Genomic DNA, 22,423 nt, shown 5'->3' with positions numbered 1-22,423 from the left:
AGCGAATCATACGTATACATTCTAAAGGAATATAGATGCTGATCGCTAAATCTCAATATAAGGATATATTTCCCCAAATATTTATTGCAACATATTATCTCCATGTCAATTACAATTCTAACACCAAGTCAGTGATCAAAAGAAGATATGTATACAAATCAAAAGAGTATATTGAAAAAAAGTAAATAAATTGTATAAAGAAAACCAGCTTACCGGCTCTTTTGTTTTGTATACATATCTTCTTTGATCACTAACTTGATGCTAGAATTGTAATTGATATGGAGATAACTGGTTCCCAGTTATATAAAAACACATGTGAAAAAGTGTTTTTTAAGGATTGGAAAATCTTTGGTATGGGCTATCAATGCCTAGTATTTGAATGGTCTTCACAGTGAGAGATCAAGAGAGACCTTTAGAAAACTATGCAAACATAAGAATTCTAATGAAATTAAATTACCACCAAATTCAAAACCCTTTTAAAACTTGCTTAAATAGTTTTTCTAAAAGATTGAAAAATGTTACTGAAACCAATACTTTCATACTTCTGTATACAGCACTATAAGCATATGGGGTTAAGCTCTCAATCCATTCATTTGCTTTTGCTCAATAAACATATTTTTTAAATAATTTGGTTGCACTACATCATTATATCTATTCCATTCTAGAGTGCAAAAATATTGCAATTCTGTGATTACAATTTAACCTAGATTACGAGTTTTGCGCTAAACAGAGTGCAAAATTAACGTAAAAAAATTGCGTTATTGCACTCTCCATAGCGCTGCCATTATGAGTTACTGAAAAGCCTCCTTGTGCTGTGCGTTATGGTGCGTTAGCTCCATACCACACAAAAGCCAAGGACTGAGTTTACGTGCTTGTGCACGCTTTCCCCCATAGACATCAATGGGGAGAAAGTGTTAGGAAAAAAAACTAACACCTGCGATTGCGGAATGGAGATTGCCGTAATGCAAACTCATTGATGTCTATGGGGAAAATAAAGTTACGTTTAAACCTAACACCCTAACATAAACCCCAAGTCTAAACACCCCTAATCCGCCGCTCCCCAACATCGCCGACACTAATAAAAGTTATTAACCCCTAATCCGCTGCTCCCCGACATTGCCAACACTAATAAAAGTTATTAACCCCTAATCCGCCACTCCTGACATCACCGACACCTAAATAAACCTATTAACCCCTAAACTGCTGTCCCCCACATCACCAACACCCTAACTTTTTATTTTATTTTATTGGAATAGTTATGTTAGGTTAATTTATAGTTTAAACTTAGTTTATTTTTTATTTCACAGGTAAGTTTTTATTTTTTTAAATATAGTTATATTGCAATTTTAATTAAAGTTAGGGGGTGTTAGGTTTAGGGGTTAATAGTTTAATTTAGGTGTTTTTGTGATGTGGGGTGGGCGGCGGTTTAGGGGTTACTAGGTTTAGTTTAGTAATTATTGAGGTTTAGGGTTAATACTTATTATGGTGTTGGCGATGTGGGGGGTCAGTGGTTAATATGTTTATTTAGGTGTCGGCAATGTCGGGAAGTAGCGGATTAGGGGTTAATAACTTTTATTAGTGTTGGCAATTTTGGGGAGCGGCGGTTTAGGGGTTAATAGGTTTATATAGTGTCAACGATTGTCAGGGGGCCAGCAGATTAGGGGTTAATAGGTTTATTTAATAGTCGTGATGTGGGTGGGCGTCAGATTAGAGATTTTCTCAAGTTTTGCCCAGTGTATTATGTGACAGCCATCAGCCAATTATAGACATATATATGTATACAATAAGAAGGTTTGCACATGCTCAGTAGGAGATGGTGCCTCATAAAGAGTGAATATAAAAAGGGCTAAGCACATATTGACAATGGAAGTAAAATGGAAAGCTTTTTAAAATTAGATTCTCTATCTGAATCACATAAATTTAATTTTGACTTTAGTGTCCATTTGATGTTGGAAACCTATCTAGTTACATAATAATCATTTGGAATCTGGGAATGTTTTGGTCAATGATGACTAGAAACTCAAACAAATTTGGAAAAAAGATTTAAGAATCATCTTATTTATGTTTTTTTTTTTTAAATCAAAGATTTTTATTAAGGTATTTAGCAAAAGAATAGTTCATATCTTGACATCATGAGTACCAACTTAACGACACATCAACAAGCTTTTGTAAAAGTGAGAAAGAAAAAATACTGCAGAGTTTCATAGTATGGTTTGCCGTGTAGTGGGGTTTAGGATTTGTAGCTGAATCTTGGATAATCGGGACGGATTATCCTTCTAAGATCAGGAGCCTCTAAATTTGCGACCAGATATGGCCGCTGCCCCGGAACCCCCCCCCCAAGAATCATCTTATTTATGTTTTTATTTAAGGGACAACTTAATAAAAACTTAAAGGGACAGTAATGTCAAAATTAAACTTTCATGATTACCAATTTACTTCTGTTATCAATAATGCTTAGTACTCCTGGTATCCTTTGTTAAAGAGTAATCATAGGTGAGTTTAGGAGCGTCCATAGCCATCAGGCAAAAATGCTTAAATCAATGTTATATATATTTGCAGACTCTGCTGCTCTAGCATATCTGTAGCATTATATGGCAGCTGTGTTTGCAACTATGTATAAAATTAATATAATCATTGTTGCAAACACTGCTGCCAGATGGGCTAAAGACACGTGCACGCTCTTGAGCTCACCCATCGATTACTCTTTTTGCAAAGGATACCAAGAACTAAGCAAAATTTGTAATATAAGTATATTGGAAAGTTGTTTAAAATGTCATACTCTATCCAATCCATATACATTTAATTTTGACTTTACTGTCCCTTTAAATGTGCATGAGTGTATTTCAGTGTGGGTTGGAATTAATTTTGCAATAAATTTTTATTAACAGCAATTCTTTTAGGAAATACTCTTATTGTTTCAGCTGTAAACACATACATGTGTGACCAAAAGTATTGGTACCCTTCCACTTTTTTTCTTCTCATCCATTCTTGGGTGCTTTTTGAGGTATGTTTTGGGTCATTATCCTGCTGGCAGACCCCTTACCTGTGACTGAGACACAGCTTTCGGGCACTAGGCCGTACTTTTTGCTCCAGAATGTCTTTAAAGTCTTCTGATTTCATTGTGCCCTGCACATATTCTAGGCGCATTGTGCCAGAGGCAGCAAAGTAAACCCAAAACATCACTGAGCCTTGTCCATGTTTCATGGTAGTAATTGTGCTCTTTTCTTTGAAAGCTTCCTTTTTCTTTCTGTAAGTATGGAGTTATTGGGATTTACAAAACACTCATCTTTTTCTTCTTTTGTCGAAAGGACCTTTCCCAGAAAGACTGTGGCTTGTCAGCATGCGATTTTGGCAAAACTCCAATCAGGCTTTTGGTTTTTGTCTCTTAAAATGCAAGTGTACCAATTATTTTCGGCGATGTTTGTATATGCTGGTAATGTTCTGTCCATCAGCAATCAAACACAGTCTGCTCAGATAGTAGTTGATTTCTTGTATGACATAAACTCATGAAGTCATCATATGAGACATACTTAGTTGGTTCACTGAACTGAAAAAGTTTTGATTATCCTTGTAAAATTTGTATTTAATTTCTCATCTATACACTGTGTGCAGAATTATTAGGCAAATGAGTATTTTGACTACATCATCCTCTTTATGCATGTTGTCTACTCCAAGCTGTATAGGCTCGAAGCCTACTACCAATTAAGCATATTAGGGTGATGTGCATCTCTGTAATGAGAAGGGGGTGTGGTCTAATGACATCAACACCCTATATCAGGTGTGCATAATTATTAGGCAACTTCCTTTCCTTTGGCAAAATGGGTCAAAAGAAGGACTTGACAGGCTCAGAAAAGTCAAAAATAGTGATATATCTTGCAGAGGGATGCAGCACTCTTAAAATTGCAAAGCTTCTGAAGCGGGAAGTCATCGAACAATCAGGCGTTTCATTCAAAATAGTCAACAGGGTCCGCAAGAAGCTGTGTGGAAAAACCAAGGCGCAAAATAACTGCCCATGAACTGAGAAAAGTCAAGCGTGCAGCTGCCAAGATGCCACTTGCCACCAGTTTGGCCATATTTCAGAGCTGCAACATCACTGGAGTGCCCAAAAGCACAAGGTGTGCAATACATGGCCAAGGTAAGAAAGGCTGAAAGACGACCACCACTGAACAAGACACACAAGCTGAAACGTCAAGACTGGGCCAAGAAATATCTCAAGATGATTTTTCTAAGGTTTTATGGACTGATGAAATGAGAGTGAGTCTTGATGGGCCCGTGGCTGGATTGGTAAAGGGCAGAGAGCTCCAGTCCGACTCAGACGCCAGCAAGGTGGAGGTGGGAGTACTGGTTTGGGCTGGTATCATCAAAGATGAGCTTGTGGGGCCTTTTCGGGTTGAGGATGGAGTCAAGCTCAACTCCCAGTCCTACTGCCAGTTTCTGGAAGACACCTTCTTCAAGCAGTGGTACAGGAAGAAGTCTGCATCCTTCAAGAAAAAACATGATTTTCATGCAGGACAATGCTCCATCACACGTGTCCAAGTACTCCACACAGCGTGGCTGGCAAGAAAGGGTATAAAAGAAGAAAATCTAATGACATGGCCTCCTTGTTCACCTGATCTGAACCCCATTGAGAACCTGTGGTCCATCATCAAATGTGAGATTTACAAGGAGGGAAAACGAGTACACCTCTCTGAACAGTCTCTGGGAGGCTGTGGTTGCTGCTGCACGCAATGTTGATGGTGAACAGATCAAAACCCTGACAGAATCCATGGATGGCAGGCTTTTGAGTGTCCTTGCAAAGAAAGGTGGCTATATTGGTCACTGATTTGTTTTTGTTTTGTTTTTGAATGTCAGAAATGTATATTTGTGAATGTTGAGATGTTATATTGGTTTCACTGGTAAAAATAAATAATTGAAATGGGTATATATTTGTTTTTTGTTAAGTTGCCTAATAATTATGCACAGTAATAGTCACCTGCACACACAGATATCCCCCTAAAATAGCTATAACTAAAAACAAACTAAAAACTACTTCCAAAACTTTTCAGCTTTGATATTAATGAGTTTTTTGGGTTCATTGAGAACATGGTTGTTGTTCAATAATAAAATTAATCCTCAAAAATACAACTTGCCTAATAATTCTGCGCTCCCTGTAATAATCATATTTACTAAAATGTTTTATAAAGTATTTGCATATAATATTGTATTCCTACTACTAAAGTTTTAAGTTTACATATAGTTGAACAATATTGATGTCATATTATATTAATGTTTTATTAATTATTTTTAATTCTGTTTTTGATCTTTTAATGCATATTTACTTTTTTTTCTTCAATTTCCAAAGATATGCTACATCACAATTTCATAAAGTGTAATATTATTGCACAAATGCCACATTATCCTCTGATTAGAGAAATAAATGTTTTACAGGCCTTTGGGTGACAGTAAAAATGCTGGTTGGAGATTCAGTACAAATTCCGTAAGGACTATCCTCATCTAGTGGACAGAACTACAGTGATTGCAAGGAAGCTGGGATTTCCTGAAATAATTATGCCAGGTAAAAAAAGACGATTGTTAACCAAATCACTGTTATGTACATTGCATAAAGAATACATAACTGACACACAATCAGGTCCGCACTGGGACCAAAAATAGGCCCAGGCATTTTAAGGCAAAGCTGCCCACTCCTCCCCCATGTTTTTATTTAACCACCCACATATACACACTCATATACACGCACATCAAACCACACATATAAACATGTATTTGCATGCACATTACACATATACATGCGCATATGCATGCTCACTACACATGCACACCACACATACATACACTCATAAGCATGTATACCACTCATACATATAATCATAAACATGCACACCACACATATACACACTCCATATGCACCCACACCACAAAATACAGACACTCCTATGCACCCACACCACACATACACACACTCATAAGCACCCACAACCACACATACACATACTCATATCGCACGCACAACAACACACATGCACACAATATGCATGCACACCGTACACCACACATACATATGCATACACACCACAAATACATATGCACACACACCACACATATACACAAGCATATGCATGCACACCATATACACACACACAGGCTCATATGCACACACACACCTCTCATGCACGCACACCACACATACACACCCACATACACACTCATATGCACAGGGCTGCCACTAGAAATTTTGACTTAACCATTGATCAGCGCCCCCCCCCCCCTTTGACATGTGCAATTTTTGACCAAGTGACTAAAACGTATATGCACTTTATTCTTAAGTGTAGTCAAACTTGAAATGTTGTAAAGGTAGTAACCACAAACACAGAAACACACAGACACACTCATACACTGAAAACACACACTCACACATAAGGATTCACATATATACACTCTAGCAGACACACAAAGAAACACACAAACACACTCAGACACATTCACCCAAACAGACACTCAGCACTTGTTTACATTGACCTGACAAGTAATGAGGTAGACTATAGTTTTGTCAAAAAAGGAGAATTACAAAACAAAATTAGGAGTTCTGATTATCTTTTTGTCAAGGAAGATGCCAACTAAATGATGACAACAGCATGCAAATGGTGGATTGGTGACTTCCGGAAAGGTCCCATTAGTCTCAAAGTCTGTAGAAAGATGTGAATAATCAGTAGTAAGGTCAAAATGTCCTAAAAAGGAACAGACAATGGACACACACACACACAAACACAAACTTGCACATACACCCAAGGAAACACCGACAGAGAAAGCCTCAGAAAATACACAAAGACATACACACACACACACAACACATAGAGAGACACCCACAGAAAACACACAGACATACACACACAGAGAGACACCCACATAAAACACAGAAAGACATACATACACACACACACACCCTGAGACATCCACAGAAAACACACAAAGGACATACACACACTCTCCAGAGACACCCACAGAAAATGCACAGACATACACACACCCCTCACAGAGACACCCACAGAAAACACACAGACATACGCACACACCCTCACAGAGACATCCACAGAAAACACAGACATACATACACACCCACCCTTACAGAGACATCCACATAAAACACACAAAGACATACACACCCACCCTCACAGAGGCATCCAGAGAAAAATACACAGAGACATATGCACCACCCTCACAGAGAGGACCCACAGAAAAAAATACATACACACTCATAGAGACACAAACAAAAGCACAAAGACATAAACACAGACAACAGAAACACTCACAAGAGGTAACATTTCTGCACACTGCATCCCCTAAATCAACAGTGTGTGACATGCATGATAAAAAAATTGCAGAAATTAAGAGATCACTTTTTAAAGAATCATATTTGTAAATGTGCAAACAAAAATAATTCTGTGAATTCAAAATTGTACATAAATGATCTGGGTAGATGGCTAGATGAAGAAAAGTACTTTTGAAAGGTTGACATATGTTTGTTTGTTTTTTTCCCCATTTTCCCCAACCAAGAGCACCACTTCAAATATGGTGTACAAATGTTCCCATCTTTCAGCTGTACATATGGATTTTGAAAATGCTGTACTCTATATGGTCTTGGTGGAACCATAAGATGTGCTACTCAGTCTCATACCATTAGATCTGGTTAAATGCAGGATTTAGGCTTGTTTGTATTTCAAAATTAAGTCAGCTGTAGTGTAAACAGAACAATGTTAATTTAACCTGTCTCATTTCAAACACTGAGCAATTCTGTGAGTATAACATTTTAGCAGATTTAAAAATCTTAGATAAAATTGCCTCCTTGCATCTGGAAAGTCCCTTGCATAAAGGGTCCGTAAACTAGAATGTAATTAAAATATATATATTAATACAAAAAAAAACCTTATATTTGCCAAAAGGGCACCTACCTTTTGTGTATTGAGGAGGAAACATTTCTGCATGGCTTTAAATATAGAATTTCTACAGCATTGTCAAATAATCATAAATACACTGCTGCATATTGCTAAAAAAAATGTTTTTATGGACCCCTGTCCCCACCATACAACTACTACCACTCTGAAGTTACAATCCCAAATTGCACAAAGAAATAAAAAACATTTACTAAGTAAGTTCTACATCCTCTGCAAATTAAAGTGATCTGCCGTCTGACTCAGACACACATTGTACAAACTTAAGGGCCAAGTCTGTCTCACGCTGTGCTTAGTGGTTTAGTGCACACTCAGAAATCATCTCAAATGCTAATGCTTTACTCCTTGCATTAACATTTCTCATGCTCAATAGCACTTTGCTGTAGTACCCTCTAGTGGCTGCCAAAATAATATATAGATTTTTTTTTAAATAAGTTGTTCTTGCCTCATAGGGCCCCCTGGCCCATTGGGCCCCTGACAGGAGTCACCCCTGTCACCCCCTGATGGCAGCCCTGCATATGCACACACACCCCACATACACACACAATCATATGCACACACATACACACATACACACACACTCATATGCACACACACACACACATATACACACACTCATATGCATGCACACCACACATATACACACACTCATATGCACGCACACCACACATACACACACATATACATGCACAACACACAAACACACACACTCATATGCACACACACCACACATACACACTTATATGCACACACCACACATGCACCCACACTCATATGCATTCACACAACACATACACCCACATATGCATCCACACAACGCATGCACACAACAGACACTCATATGCATTAATACCAACATTATATATATATATATATATATATATATATATATATATATATATATATATATATATTTCAACTGGTTACAGTAAACACCTTTCCTTTCTACAAAAACACATGAATTACCAATGTATGAGATAACAATTTTTACAAGTCACATCAAATATACCTAAACAGAAGACCAAAAGGTCACTTGAAACATGCTTGTAAGTAGTATATTTTTGTTACTTATAATGTTGTCTTTTATTCTATACCATATATGCTAGTCCATGTATGTGTTTATCACATAAACCAAAAACAAGGTATTATCCTTCCATGTCTAAAGCAAACAATCACCAGGTACATAAAATCTAACCTGCATCAAAGGAGATCCTGCATGCAGAAATAGAGATTGCAAACTGTACTGGATATATTCAAGTTAGGTTTCAAACCTTGGAGTGGCACAGATAGCAATGGTAAAAATCTGAGATGGTACCAAACATCCCTTAGTTCAAAAAGTTACATCAAACCTTTCAACTTAAAGGGACATTAAACCCAAACATTTTCTTTCATAATTCAGATAGAGAATACAATTCTAAACTCCATTCCAATATTCTTCAATTATATAATTTGCGTAATTCTTTAGATATCCTTTGTTGAAGAAATAGCAAAGCACACGGGTGAGCCAATCACATGAGGAATATATGTGCAGCCACCAATCAGCAACTACTGAGCCTATCTAGATATGCTTTTCGGCAAAGGATATTAAGAGAATGATGCAAATTAGATAATGGAAGTAAATTGGAATGTTGTTCAAAATTGTATTCTCTATCTGAATAATAAAAAAAGTGTTTGGGTGTATTGTCCTTTTAAGTAACCATTTAGGTCTATAAATAGGGTAATTTACTCATAAACCAAGAAAAATAATAAATACATTTATATAAATATCTAACATGAAAGTAAAATGAACAAATGCAGAAGCAGGGAGGACATACAGCTGGTATAAAAAGGGTGTAGGGACCATAGTTTTTGTTTGGTTAAGACTATGATATATAGTTGTCATAAAGGGGACACAGGGGATATGAGACTGGTCAGATGAGTGATGTTAACAAAGAATATGAGAGGTATATCTTACTCCAGCCTCATATACCCTGCAGTTTATTTTGTGCCAACTATAATCCACACCAGACTCTACATAAGACTCATGTACCCTGAACTTAAACCAAACTTATCTGCCCTATATCTCCCTTCTTGACAGCTATGAACAATATCACACTTCAAGCTAACATTATCCTCAATGTGATGCACTCCCTTTTGTGCCAACTACTATGAAACACATCAGTCAACACTCTTATTTTCTGCAGTCTTTTCCAGTTACGTCACACCAGACTTTTCTCATTTACATTTATAGCTCTTTTAGTGTGAGCTATGGGACACATCATACATCACACCTTACCCACCCGGTCAGATGATCTCCAAAGTATCTCTCTCCACGATGACACTGGTGACCACTAACCAGACTGGAGTGGACAGGTCCTGGATAGTACTTCTTCTGAGTGTCTCTTGGCTCCTTCAGCTTCCCCACATGTGGTACAAGTGGTGACCACGCTGAGGCTGCTTTGTGCACATAGCTTGACGTCACGTCACTCTCCAGGCAGCGACTCTCTATTTGTTGGACCGCAGCTCCACTGTTGCTTAGAGAGACAGTGTCATACATTCCACAATGCAGTCCTACTAGCAGGCTTGTGCTTTCAATGTGCTGCACATACTAAGTTACAGCAACTCACCACACACCAAAGTTCAAACCAGACTCCCTTTCACTCCCGGAAACCCTATTGCTAACCAATACACTGTCAGATGGCAACCTTAGTGCTGTGGTGGCCAGGTGGGTGACGTCATCATTAAGAAAAGTACTCTCCAGCTGTGATGAATAAAACAACCTTTATTGTGCATACAGGGTCCATCATTAACAAATGCTCGGGCAAAAAAAACAGCAAGTCTGCTTGCCACTCGAAAAGGGCCGTTGCCACATTACACTTGGTATGTGCTGTACTAGTGGGCAGTGCTAAGGTAACCGGCGGCCCACGGCATTTGCCCGGTATGCTCTATGGCCAGTCCGGGCCTGCACACATTAAAGGACCAGTAAAAACAGTAGATTTGCATAATCATATTAATGCATGCTAAAAAGACAATACAATAGCACCTAGTCTGAACTTCAAATGAGTAGTAGATTTTTTTATGACGAATTTCAAAGGTGTGTCTATTTCCACTCCTCCTGTATAATGTGACAGCCATCAGCCAATCACAAATGCATATTCTGTGAATTCATGCACATGCTCAGTAGGCTCAAAAAGTGTAAACATAAAAAAAAAAACTGTGAACATTTTCCTAATGGAAGTAATTTGAAAAGTTGTTTAAAATTCCTATCTGAATCGTTAAAGTTTAATTTTGACTTTAGTATCCCTTGAAATAGCCAAGCTGTCTGACTTACTTGTTATATATAGAAAAGCAAACTATAAGAAATAGGCATTTCACATGCTTTTTAAATAGCTTTTTAAAGAGGTTTTCACAGACCTTGTTATAGATATAAAATACACAAACCAAGGCAAAAGTAAAGCCAAATGCAAACCATTACAGTGTTGATGTTGACTACCTAATGTATTTGAATGTAAGTAACCTATAACATGTATACACCATACGTGCATCTACACAGCTAAATGAACATGATCAGATTTTAGTTGTGTGCAAGTCTTACAGTTTAAAAGTGTTACTGACCAATAATGGGTGAGATTACGAGAAGCACTATTTAGCACTTTCAGTAGAGCGCTAATTCTGTTAAAAGTAAACTTTTTGCGTTCATTAGGTTGCGCTCGTATTATGAGTTGAAAGTAAAAAGTTATCGCTCTTGCACTAACCTGACGGGTGCAAAAAGCCAAACCTATTCCCCCATAGAAGTAATTTGAGCAAAAAAGTGGACTTCACTTGCATGCAAACCCGATCCCATATAAATCTGACATGAAAATAAAAATATTTCACAATCCAATGTTCTTCACATAGCAGAATATGTTCTATTTATTCATAAATACATATTTCTACATGTATCTGATGGTATTTGGGTACAATATATATTTGTACCTATATATATATAATATATATATATATATATATATATATATATATATATATATATATATATATAGATATAGATATATAGATATAGATATAGATATATATATATATATATATATATATATAGATATAGATATATAGGTGTAGATATATACAGTCAGCCACCAATTGTGCAAGTTCTCCCACTTAAGAAGATGAGAGAGGCCTGTAATTTTCATCATAGGTATACCTTAACTATGAGAGACAAAATGTGGAAACAAATCCAGACAATCACATTGTCTGATTTGGAAAGAATTTATTTGCATATTATGGTGGAAAATAAGTATTTGGTCACCTACAAACAAGCAAGATTTCTGGCTCTCACAGACCTGTATCGTCTTCTTTAAGATGCTCCTCTGTCCTCCACTCATTACCTGTATTAATGGCACCTGTTTGAACTTGTTATCAGTATAAAAGACACCTGTCCACAACCTCAAACAGTCACACTCCAAACTCCACTATGGTGAGCGGTCGAAGGACACCAGAAACAAAATTGTAGACCTGCACCAGGCTGGAAAAACTGAATCTGCAATAGGCAAGCAGCTTGGTGTGAATAAATCAACTGTGGGAGCAATAATTAGAAAATGGAAGACATACAAGACAACTGATAATCTCCCTCGATCTGGGGCTCCACGCAAGATCTCACCCCGTGGGGTCAAAATGATCACAAGAACGGTGAGCAAACATCCCAGAACCACACGGGGGGACCTAGTGAATGACCTGCAGAGAGCTGGGACCAACGTAACAAAGGCTACCATCAGTAACACACTACGCCGCCAGGGACTCAGATCCTGCAGTGCCAGACGTGTCCCCTTGCTTAAGCCAGTACATGTCCGGGCCTGTCTGAAGTATGCTAGAGAGCATTTGGATGATCCAGAAGTGGATTGGGAGAATGTCATATGGTCAGATGAAACCAAAGTAGAACTGTTTGGTAGAAACACAACTCGTCGTGTTTGGAACCAAAGTTGCAACCAAAGAACACCATACCTACTGTGAAGCATGGGGGTGGCAACATCATGCTTTGGGGCTGTTTCTCTGCAAAGGGAACGCAACGACTGATCCGTGTACATGAAAGAATGAATGGGGCCATGTATCGTGAGATTTTGAGTGCAAACCTCCTTCCATCAGCAAGGGCATTGAAGATGAAACGTGGCTGGGTCTTTCGGCATGACAATGATCCCAAACACACCGCCCGGGCAACGGAGTGGCTTCGTAAGAAGCATTTCAAGGTTCTGGAGTGGCCTAGCCAGTCTCCAGATCTCAACCCCATAGAAAACCTTTGGAGGCAGTTGAAAGTCTGTGTTGCCCAGCGACAGCCCCAAAACATCACTGCTCTAGATGAGATCTGCATACAGGAATGGGCCAACATACCAGCAACAGTGTGTGACAACCTTGTGAAGACTTACAGAAAATGTTTGACCTCTGTCATTTCCAACAAAGGATATATAACAAAGTATTGAGATGAACTTTGATATTGACCAAATACTTATTTTCCACCATAATTTGCAAATAAATTCTTTCCAAATCAGACAATGTGATTGTCTGGATTTGTTTCCACATTTTGTCTCTCATAGTTGAGGTATACCTATGATGAAAATTACAGGCCTCTCTCATCTTCTCAAGTTGGAGAACTTGCACAATTGGTGGCGGACTAAATACTTTTTTGCCCCACTGTATATATATATATATATATATATATATATATATATTTATATATATTTACAGTATCTCACAAAAGTGAGTACACCCCTCACAATTTTGTAAAATATTTTATTATATCTTTCATGTGACAACACTGAAGAAATGACACTTTGTAAAGTAGTGAGTGTACAGCCTGTATAACAGTGTAAATTTGCTGTCCCCTCAAAATAACTCAACACACAGCCATTAATGTCTAAACCGTTGGCAATAAAAGTGAGTACACCCCTAAGTGGAAATGTCCAAATTGGGCCAAATTAGTAATTTCCCTCCCCAGTGTCATGTGACTCGTTAGTGTTAAAATGTCTCAGGTGTGAATGGGGAGCAGGTATGTTAAATTTGGCGTTATCACTCTCACACTATCTCATACTGGTCACTGGAAGTTCAACATGGCACCTCATGGCAAAGAACTCTCTGAGTATCTGAAATTGCTGCTCTACATAAAGATGGCCTAGGCTATAAGAAGATTGCCAAGACCCTGAAACTGAGCTACAGCATGGTGGGCAAGAGCATACAGCGGTTTCACAGGACAGGTTCCACTCAGAACAGTCCTCGCCATGTTCAACCAAAGAAGTTGAGTGCACGTGCTCAGCGTCATATGCAGAGGTTGTCTTTGGGCAATAGACGTATGAGTGCTGCCAATATTGCTGCAGAGGTTAAAGGGGTAGGGGTCAGCCTGTCAGTGCTCAGACCATACGCCGCACACTGCATCAAATTGGTCTGCATGGCTGTCGTTCCAGAAGGAAGCCTCTTCTAAAGATGATGCACAAGAAAGCCTGCAAACAGTTTGCTGAAGACAAGCAGACTAAAGACACGGATTACTGGAACCATGTCCTGTGGTCCGATGAGTCTAAGATAAACTTATTTAGTTCAGATGGTGTCACGCGTTTGTAGTGGCATCCAGGTGAGGAGTACAAAGACAAGTGTGTCTTGCCTACAGTCAAGCATGGTGGTGGGAGTGTCATGGTCTGGGCCTGCATGAGTCCTTGCTAAAGAAGCTGAGGGTAAAGATGATGGACTGTCCAAGCATGTCTCCAGACCTAAAGCCTATTTAGCATCTGTGGGACATCCTCAAATGGAAGGTGGGGGAGTGCAAGGTCTCTAACATCCACCAACTCTGTGATGTCGTCTTGGAGGAGTGAAAGAGGACTATAGTGGCAACCTGTGAAGCTCTGGTGAACTGCATGCCCAAGAGGGTTAAGGCAAGTGCTGGAAAAAAATGATGGCCACACAAAATATTGACATTTTGGGCCCAATTTGGACATTTCCACTTAGGGGTGTACTCACTTTTGTTGCCAACGGTTTCGACATTAATGGCTGTGTGTTGAGTTACTTTGAGAGGACAGCAAATTTACACTGTTATACAGGAAATACACTCATTACTTTACATTGTAGCAAAGTGTCATTTCTTCAGTGTTGTCACATGAAAAGATATAATAAAATATTTACAAAAATGTGAGGGGTGTCCTAACCCTAATATATATATATATATATATATATATATATATATATATATATATATATATACATATCTATTTATGAATACTTAAAACATATACTGCTATGTGCAGAACATTGGAATGTGAACTATTTACAGTAAATAAACAATATAACACTTTATTAAATATGAATATTACATAAACATGCTTTAACATGTTTTCATTTACTTAACTGCAAAGGGCTCCAATGCACTTATATTTATGTCTATATTATGTATTTATGTGTTTATATGTGTATATATGTCTGTAAATACATATATACACATATAAATATATTTATACATAAGTACACATATATAGACATATATATATATATATATATATATATACACACATACATAATTAGACATGTATATGTATGTATCTCAATGTTAAAGCCCTTTCCTGTCTATAAAACCCGATATCGCTTGCACGCAAGTGTTTGTGCTCCACTCGTAATCTGGCCAATCTATGCCTGATTCTATGCATGATTAAGAAAAAAACGAAGGGTCAACAAGCTAATGAACATGTCTGTATAAACATAGAAAATAAGATTACTATGGAGGTTATTAAAACAAATAAAATATATTTTATTCCAAAAGAGATTAAAAGGAGAGAGATTGAAAGGAGGGGGGGAAAAGACAAATAAATACCCTAACTATTTACAGTCTTACGGATAAGTGCATTAAAAAGGCTCCTCTTCTTTGTTTACCACCAAGATAGGCACTTTGGATATTAGCAACTCATTTAATTTTGTTAAAAAGAAAGCTCTCAACTATTAGTGTAGAGAAGGGCATGCCAAGCATATGTGTAACAGAGATTCTACTGTCTTACAACATATATTGACAACATACATTGCTTATGGTAGGGCATACACAATATAACATGGCTGGAGTGTAATGTCACCTTTATAAAACTTTGGAGTTTTGGATTGATAGAGTTAAGTTAATATTTTATATTTTGTTCCCACATCATTAACACAAAACTTAAGACTACTGCTACTTAAAGGGACAGTATACTATACAATTGTTTTTCCCTTAATGTGTTTCCAATTACTTTTTTTTATCAACTGCAGAGTATAAAATGTCTGAGATTTGCTTTTTTTAAGGCTTATTTGTGTATATGAATTAGCTGATTTTATGTTTTGAAGCCACAACCGAATAAAATGGGTTGAGCTTGTAGGTATAATCAGATCTCATTACTTTATCACATTGTGTACATATACATGCTTCTTTATCATATATATGTCCATAAACCAATCACCAATACTTGCAAAGAACAATGGAAAATTAACATTGTATTACCTAATCTCTTCTAAAACCCACTGTGAGTGTAGTTTTTTCTACTGACTGTGTTAACACAGCTTGGCCTTGAGTCCAAAAACTTTCAGGATGGGTGGGGATGGCACATGCTAAATAAACTATTTCAAATGCTAATATAAGGGTAATGGAAATACCTGTAAACAATTTAATACACTCCAGGCAGTAAAGTGGATCATTGGGAACAAATTAAAGGGGAGAAAATTTTTGAGTAAACTGTCCCTTTAAAGGGATATGAAACCTAAAATGTTTCTTTCATGATTCAGATAGAGCATGCAATGTTAAACAACTTTCTAATTTACTTTCTTCATTCTCTTGGTATATTTTGTTGAAAAGCAGGGGCATATGCTTAGGAGCCACCAATGAGCAGGGGGCAGAGTATGCTGTCCACCCACAGCGATGTACACTTGACCATTGTTAAATGGAGCCCATTCTATCTTATTTACCATCTTCATCGCCACACACAATACACTTACTGTTCTAGCAATACAAACATCGTTTTCTTTTCCACACATGTACTCACCACACATACAATGGATTAAAAATCTATATAAAAAGTATTATTTGGGCAGGGTGTAAATACTTTTTTAATTAAAATGTTCGCAATATTAAATTTTTTTTCTTCCTCTGGATTTTTGTTTGTCAGAAGATCACATTACAGATGGAAAAAGCCTGACATTTACATTGTATTCCTGTCTTTACATTTCAAAAACCTGCAATTTTGTAAGGCTGTGTAGACTTTTTTTATATCCACACAGTTTTAATTTTGTCTTTTACCTCACACACACTACCATCATCATCTCTATTACTTATAGGTATTACAATTACCCCACAGTCCATCACCATTTCATTCAGTCATCTGTCTTATAGATAATACATATTTTACATGTCCTATCACCATTCAATTTTTGCACTGCATTTTATATTCCATGTTGAGGTAATAAGTTATATATTTTTGGACTAATTATTTGAATTAGTCAAAATGTTTAATGTGGTAGTTTCTAGATATATTTTATAAAATGAGTTATAGTATATTTTATACCAGATGTTTAAACATAGTAAGTTTACACTGTAAAACTTCAGATTAATCTGCTACTAGGCTCACTGTACTAAGCAGCATAACATTCCCTGAACACACTTGCTTGGGGTGATTGACAGGCTCTTCTTTCGTGCAATTGGTCATGCGGTAGAAGGGGGCGGCATTACACACTCAAGCAAGTGTGTAATGATACATCTGGGCAGCAGATTTACAGGGTCCACTGCCCTTTCAATGCGAAGGGCCCTCTTTCATCATGCTAACATAAGGCCTGAATAAGCTTACTTTTTAGTGCTGCAGAATCTGTTGGCGCTCTACAAATAACTGATAATACTTTTCATCTTATTAAAACCAAAGACCCCATCTACTAAGGGCTGTGCGGGCAAGGTTCTCAACTTAATGAATGTCCAAGTCAAACCAATAGCTGATCGGTCAGTTATTGGTTAGTAGGATATCCCAACAATTTAGTTACAAAAAAAGGAATTCAACCAATTTAGTAGCCAAAGAGGTATAATAAATGGTAAGCAATGAACTAAAAACAGAATTTTGGAGAGTACTAACAAGTTGTTATCTACCTGTCTATAACCATTTAAAGATTTTCAATTTGTCTAAGGATTTTTTTATTTCAGTATAGTGTTCCGAAACTCTAAGGAATATTTTTGTTTATAATATTTATTATAGAAATGCAGAGGTGAGAAATTAATTTTGAGTTTTCTATTTGAAAGGTGTAAGTTGCACATAATTCTTACAAAACAAGATAGGTCGTAATTTTTTATCTGCTTCAAGATTTAATCAATATTGTCCCTTTTCCATTTCTGCTTTGTAAAATTAGGAACAGGTTTTTATTGCTTGTGCTTATGCTACTAGGGTTGGCAGCATTGCCTAAATCTGAAAAGGATTGGTCAGTCAACCATTTTACAATTATAGTTCTTGCAGAGTTCGTTGCTTTTCTGTGCTGTTGGATTTTGGATATTTTTTAAATAACTAAATAAATGTCTTTGTATTTAATGTACAAAATGTTTACAACCTAGTTTTTGAATAATATCATTAAACATATACAGGGAACAAGTTCAAAGATTTTATAATCCATTCATTTCTCCTCTTATAAAGAAACATTCAATTTTAGACATGAAACAAGTTTAAAGCTTTCCTTTTCTCTTGTTAAGTGTAGTCAGTCCACGGGTCATCCATTACTTATGGAATATATCTCTTCCTAACAGGAAGCTGCAAGAGGATCACCCAAGCAGAGCTGCTATATAGCTCCTCCCCTCACATGTCATATTCAGTCATTCTCTTGCAGCCTAACTAAAGATAGGTCGCTGTGAGAGGTCTGTGGTGTTTTTTAACTTAGTTTATTTCTACAATCAAAAGTTTGTTATTTTAAATGGCACCGGAGTGTGCTGTTTATTCTCAGGCAGTATTAGAAGAAGAATCTGCCTGCGTTTTCTATGATCTAAGCAGACGTAACTAAGATCCACTGGCTGTTCTTATCTGAGGAGTGAGGTAACTTCAGAGAAGGGGAATAGCATGCAGGGCCCCCCTGCAAATGAGGTATGTGCAGTAATTATTTTTCTGAGGAATGGAATTGACTGAGAAAATACTGCTGATACCAATGTAAAGTAAGTTCAGCCTTAAATGCAGTGATAGCGACTGGTATTAGGCTGATGAGTGTGTGTACACTGAATGTATTTTTCTAAGGAATGGAATTGACTCTGAAAATACTGTTAATACTGAAATAATGTATGAGCCTTAACTGCAGTAAAAGCGACTGGTAGCAGGCTTATTAATAACAATTCATAACTTTTCAAATGTATGTTTAAAACGTTTACTGGCATGTTAATAGTTTTTTGTGAGGTACTTGGTGATAAAACTTATTGGGGCATGATTTTTACCACATGGCCATCTTTGTTTTCTGCATAGAAACAGTTTTCTGAGCTTCCCCACTGTTGTAATATGAGTGGGAGGGGCCTATTTTAGCACTTTTTTGCGCAGTAAGAATTCAGTCACAATCTGTCTACTTCATCCTCCATGATCCAGATCGTCTCTAGAGAGCTCAGGGGTCTTCAAAATTCATTTTGAGGGAGGTAATCAGTCACAGCAGACCTGTGACAGTGTGTTTTGACTGTGAGAAAAACGTTAATTATTAAATTGTTATCAGTTTGTGGGTATTAAGGGGTTAATCATCCATTTGCTGGTGGGTGCAATCCTTTGCTAACTTAATACATTTACTGTGAAAAATTGGTTGCTATAACTATTTTGGTTCATTGTTATTTCAACTGTGACAGCTTTTTGTGCTTCTTAAAGGCACAGTAGTGTTTTTTATATTGCTTGTAAATTTATTTAGAAAAGTATTTCCAAGCTTGCTAGTCTCATTGCTAGTCTGTTTAAACATGTCTGACACAGATGAATCTCTTTGTTCACTATGTTTAAAGGCCAATGTGGAGCCCAATAGAAATTTGTGTACTAATTGCATCAATGCTACTTTAAATAAAAGTCAATCTTTACATGTAAAGACATTATCACCAGACAAAGAGGGGGAAGTTATGCCGACTAACTCTCCTCACGTGTCAGTACCTTCGCCTCCCGCTCAGGAGGTGCGTGATTTTGTAGTGCCAAGTACATCAGGGAGGCCCTTACAAATCACTTTGCAAGACATGGCTACTGTTATGACAGAAGTATTATCTAAATTGCCAGAATTAAGAGGCAAGCGCGATAGCTCTGGGTTAAGGATAGAGCGCGCGGATGAGGTGAGAGCCATGTCAGATACTGCGTCTCAGTTTGCAGAACGTGAAGACGGAGAGCTTCATTCTGTGGGCGACGGATCTGATCCAGGGAGACTGGATTCAGAGATTTCTAATTTTAAATTTAAGCTTGAGAACCTCCGCATATTGCTAGGGGAGGTATTAGCGGCTCTGAATGATTGTAACACGGTTGCAATTCCAGAAAAATTATGTAGGTTGGATAGATACTATGCGGTACCGGTGTGTACTGACGTGTTTCCTATACCTAAAAGGCTTACAGAGATTATTAGCAAGGAGTGGGATAGACCTGGTGTGCCTTTTTCCCCTCCTCCCATATTTAGGAAAATGTTTCCTATAGACGCCACCACACGAGACTTATGGCAGACGGTCCCTAAGGTGGAGGGAGCAGTTTCTACTTTAGCTAAGCGTACCACTATCCCGGTGGAGGATAGTTGTGCCTTTTCAGATCCAATGGATAAGAAATTAGAGGGTTACCTTAAGAAAATGTTTGTTCAACAAGGTTTTATCTTACAGCCCCTTGCATGCATTGCGCCTGTCACTGCTGCGGCGGCATTCTGGTTTGAGTCTCTGGAAGAGGCCATTCGCACAGCTCCATTGGATGAAATTATGAACAAGCTTAAAGCACTTAAGCTAGCTAACGCATTTGTTTCTGATGCCGTCGTACATTTAACCAAACTTACGGCTAAGAACTCCGGATTCGCCATCCAATCGCGCAGAGCGCTATGGCTTAAATCCTGGTCAGCTGACGTGACTTCTAAATCTAAATTGCTTAATATTCCTTTCAAAGGGCAGACCTTATTCGGGCCCGGCTTGAAAGAAATTATTGCTGACATTACGGGAGGTAAGGGCCATGCTCTACCTCAGGACAGGGCCAAATCAAAGGCCAAACAGTCTAATTTTCGTGCCTTTCGTAACTCCAAGGCAGGAGCAGCATCAACTTCCTCCGCTCCAAAACAGGAAGGAGCTGTTGCTCGTTACAGGCAGGGCTGGAAATTTAACCAGTCCTGGAACAAGGGCAAGCAGGCCAAGAAACCTGCTGCTGTCCCCAAGACAGCATGAAGAGAGGGCCCCCTATCCGGAAACGGATCTAGTGGGGGGCAGACTTTCTCTCTTCGCCCAGGCTTGGGCAAGAGATGTCCAGGATCCCTGGGCGTTGGAGATCATATCTCAGGGATATCTCCTGGACTTCAAAACTTCTCCTCCACGAGGGAGATTTCATCTTTCAAGGTTATCAGCAAACCAAATAAAGAAAGAGGCGTTTCTACACTGTGTACAAGACCTCTTACTAATGGGGGTGATCCACCCAGTTCCGCGGACGGAACACGGGCAGGGATTCTATTCAAATCTATTTGTGGTTCCCAAGAAAGAGGGAACCTTCAGACCAATCTTGGACTTAAAAATCCTAAACAAATTTCTAAGAGTTCCATCATTCAAAATGGAAACTTTTCGAACCATCCTTCCCATGATCCAAGAGGGTCAGTACATGACCACAGTGGACTTAAAGGATGCCTACCTTCACATACCGATTCACAAGGATCATTATCGGTACCTAAGATTTGCTTTCCTAGACAGGCATTACCAGTTTGTAGCTCTTCCCTTCGGATTAGCTACGGCTCCAAGAATCTTTACAAAAGTTCTGGGCTCACTTCTGGCGGTACTAAGACCGCGAGGCATAGCGGTGACTCCGTACCTAGACGACATTCTGATACAAGCGTCAAGTTTTCAAACTGCCAAGTCTCATACAGAGATAGTTCTGGCATTTCTGAGGTCGCATGGGTGGAAGGTGAACGTGGAAAAGAGTTCTCTATTACCACTTACAAGAGTTCCCTTTCTAGGGACTCTTATAGATTCTGTAGAGATGAAAATTTACCTGACAGAGGCCAGGTTATTAAAACTTCTAAATGCTTGCCGTGTCCTTCATTCCATTCCACACCCGTCAGTAGCTCAGTGCATGGAAGTAATCGGCTTAATGGTAGCGGCAATGGACATAGTACCATTTGCGCGCCTGCATCTCAGACCGCTGCAATTGTGCATGCTAAGTCAGTGGAACGGGGATTACTCAGATTTGTCCCCCCTACTAAATCTGGATCAAGAGACCAGAGATTCTCTTCTATGGTGGCTTTCTCGGCCACATCTGTCCAAGGGGATGACCTTTCGCAGGCCAGATTGGACGATTGTAACAACAGACGCCAGCCTT

The 22,423-nt window shown here is 38.2% G+C and overlaps 1 protein-coding gene across 1 annotated transcript in view; it reads left to right on the top strand.

Moving 5' to 3' along the window:
• DOCK2 (dedicator of cytokinesis 2) overlaps positions 1-22,423 on the top strand; it is a 1,640,323-nt gene that overhangs the window by 273,432 nt on the left and 1,344,468 nt on the right. Inside the window, 2 exon segments of the mRNA XM_053718563.1 lie at positions 5,428-5,474; positions 5,476-5,554. Of these exon segments, the coding sequence (XP_053574538.1) occupies positions 5,428-5,474; positions 5,476-5,554 (126 nt within the window).

Source organism: Bombina bombina, chromosome 6, assembly GCF_027579735.1.
Source record: "Bombina bombina isolate aBomBom1 chromosome 6, aBomBom1.pri, whole genome shotgun sequence".
Taxonomy (NCBI): Eukaryota; Metazoa; Chordata; class Amphibia; order Anura; family Bombinatoridae; genus Bombina; species Bombina bombina.
Note: the sequence above shows the minus strand (reverse complement) of the source record. Positions and strands in the feature narration are given on the sequence as shown.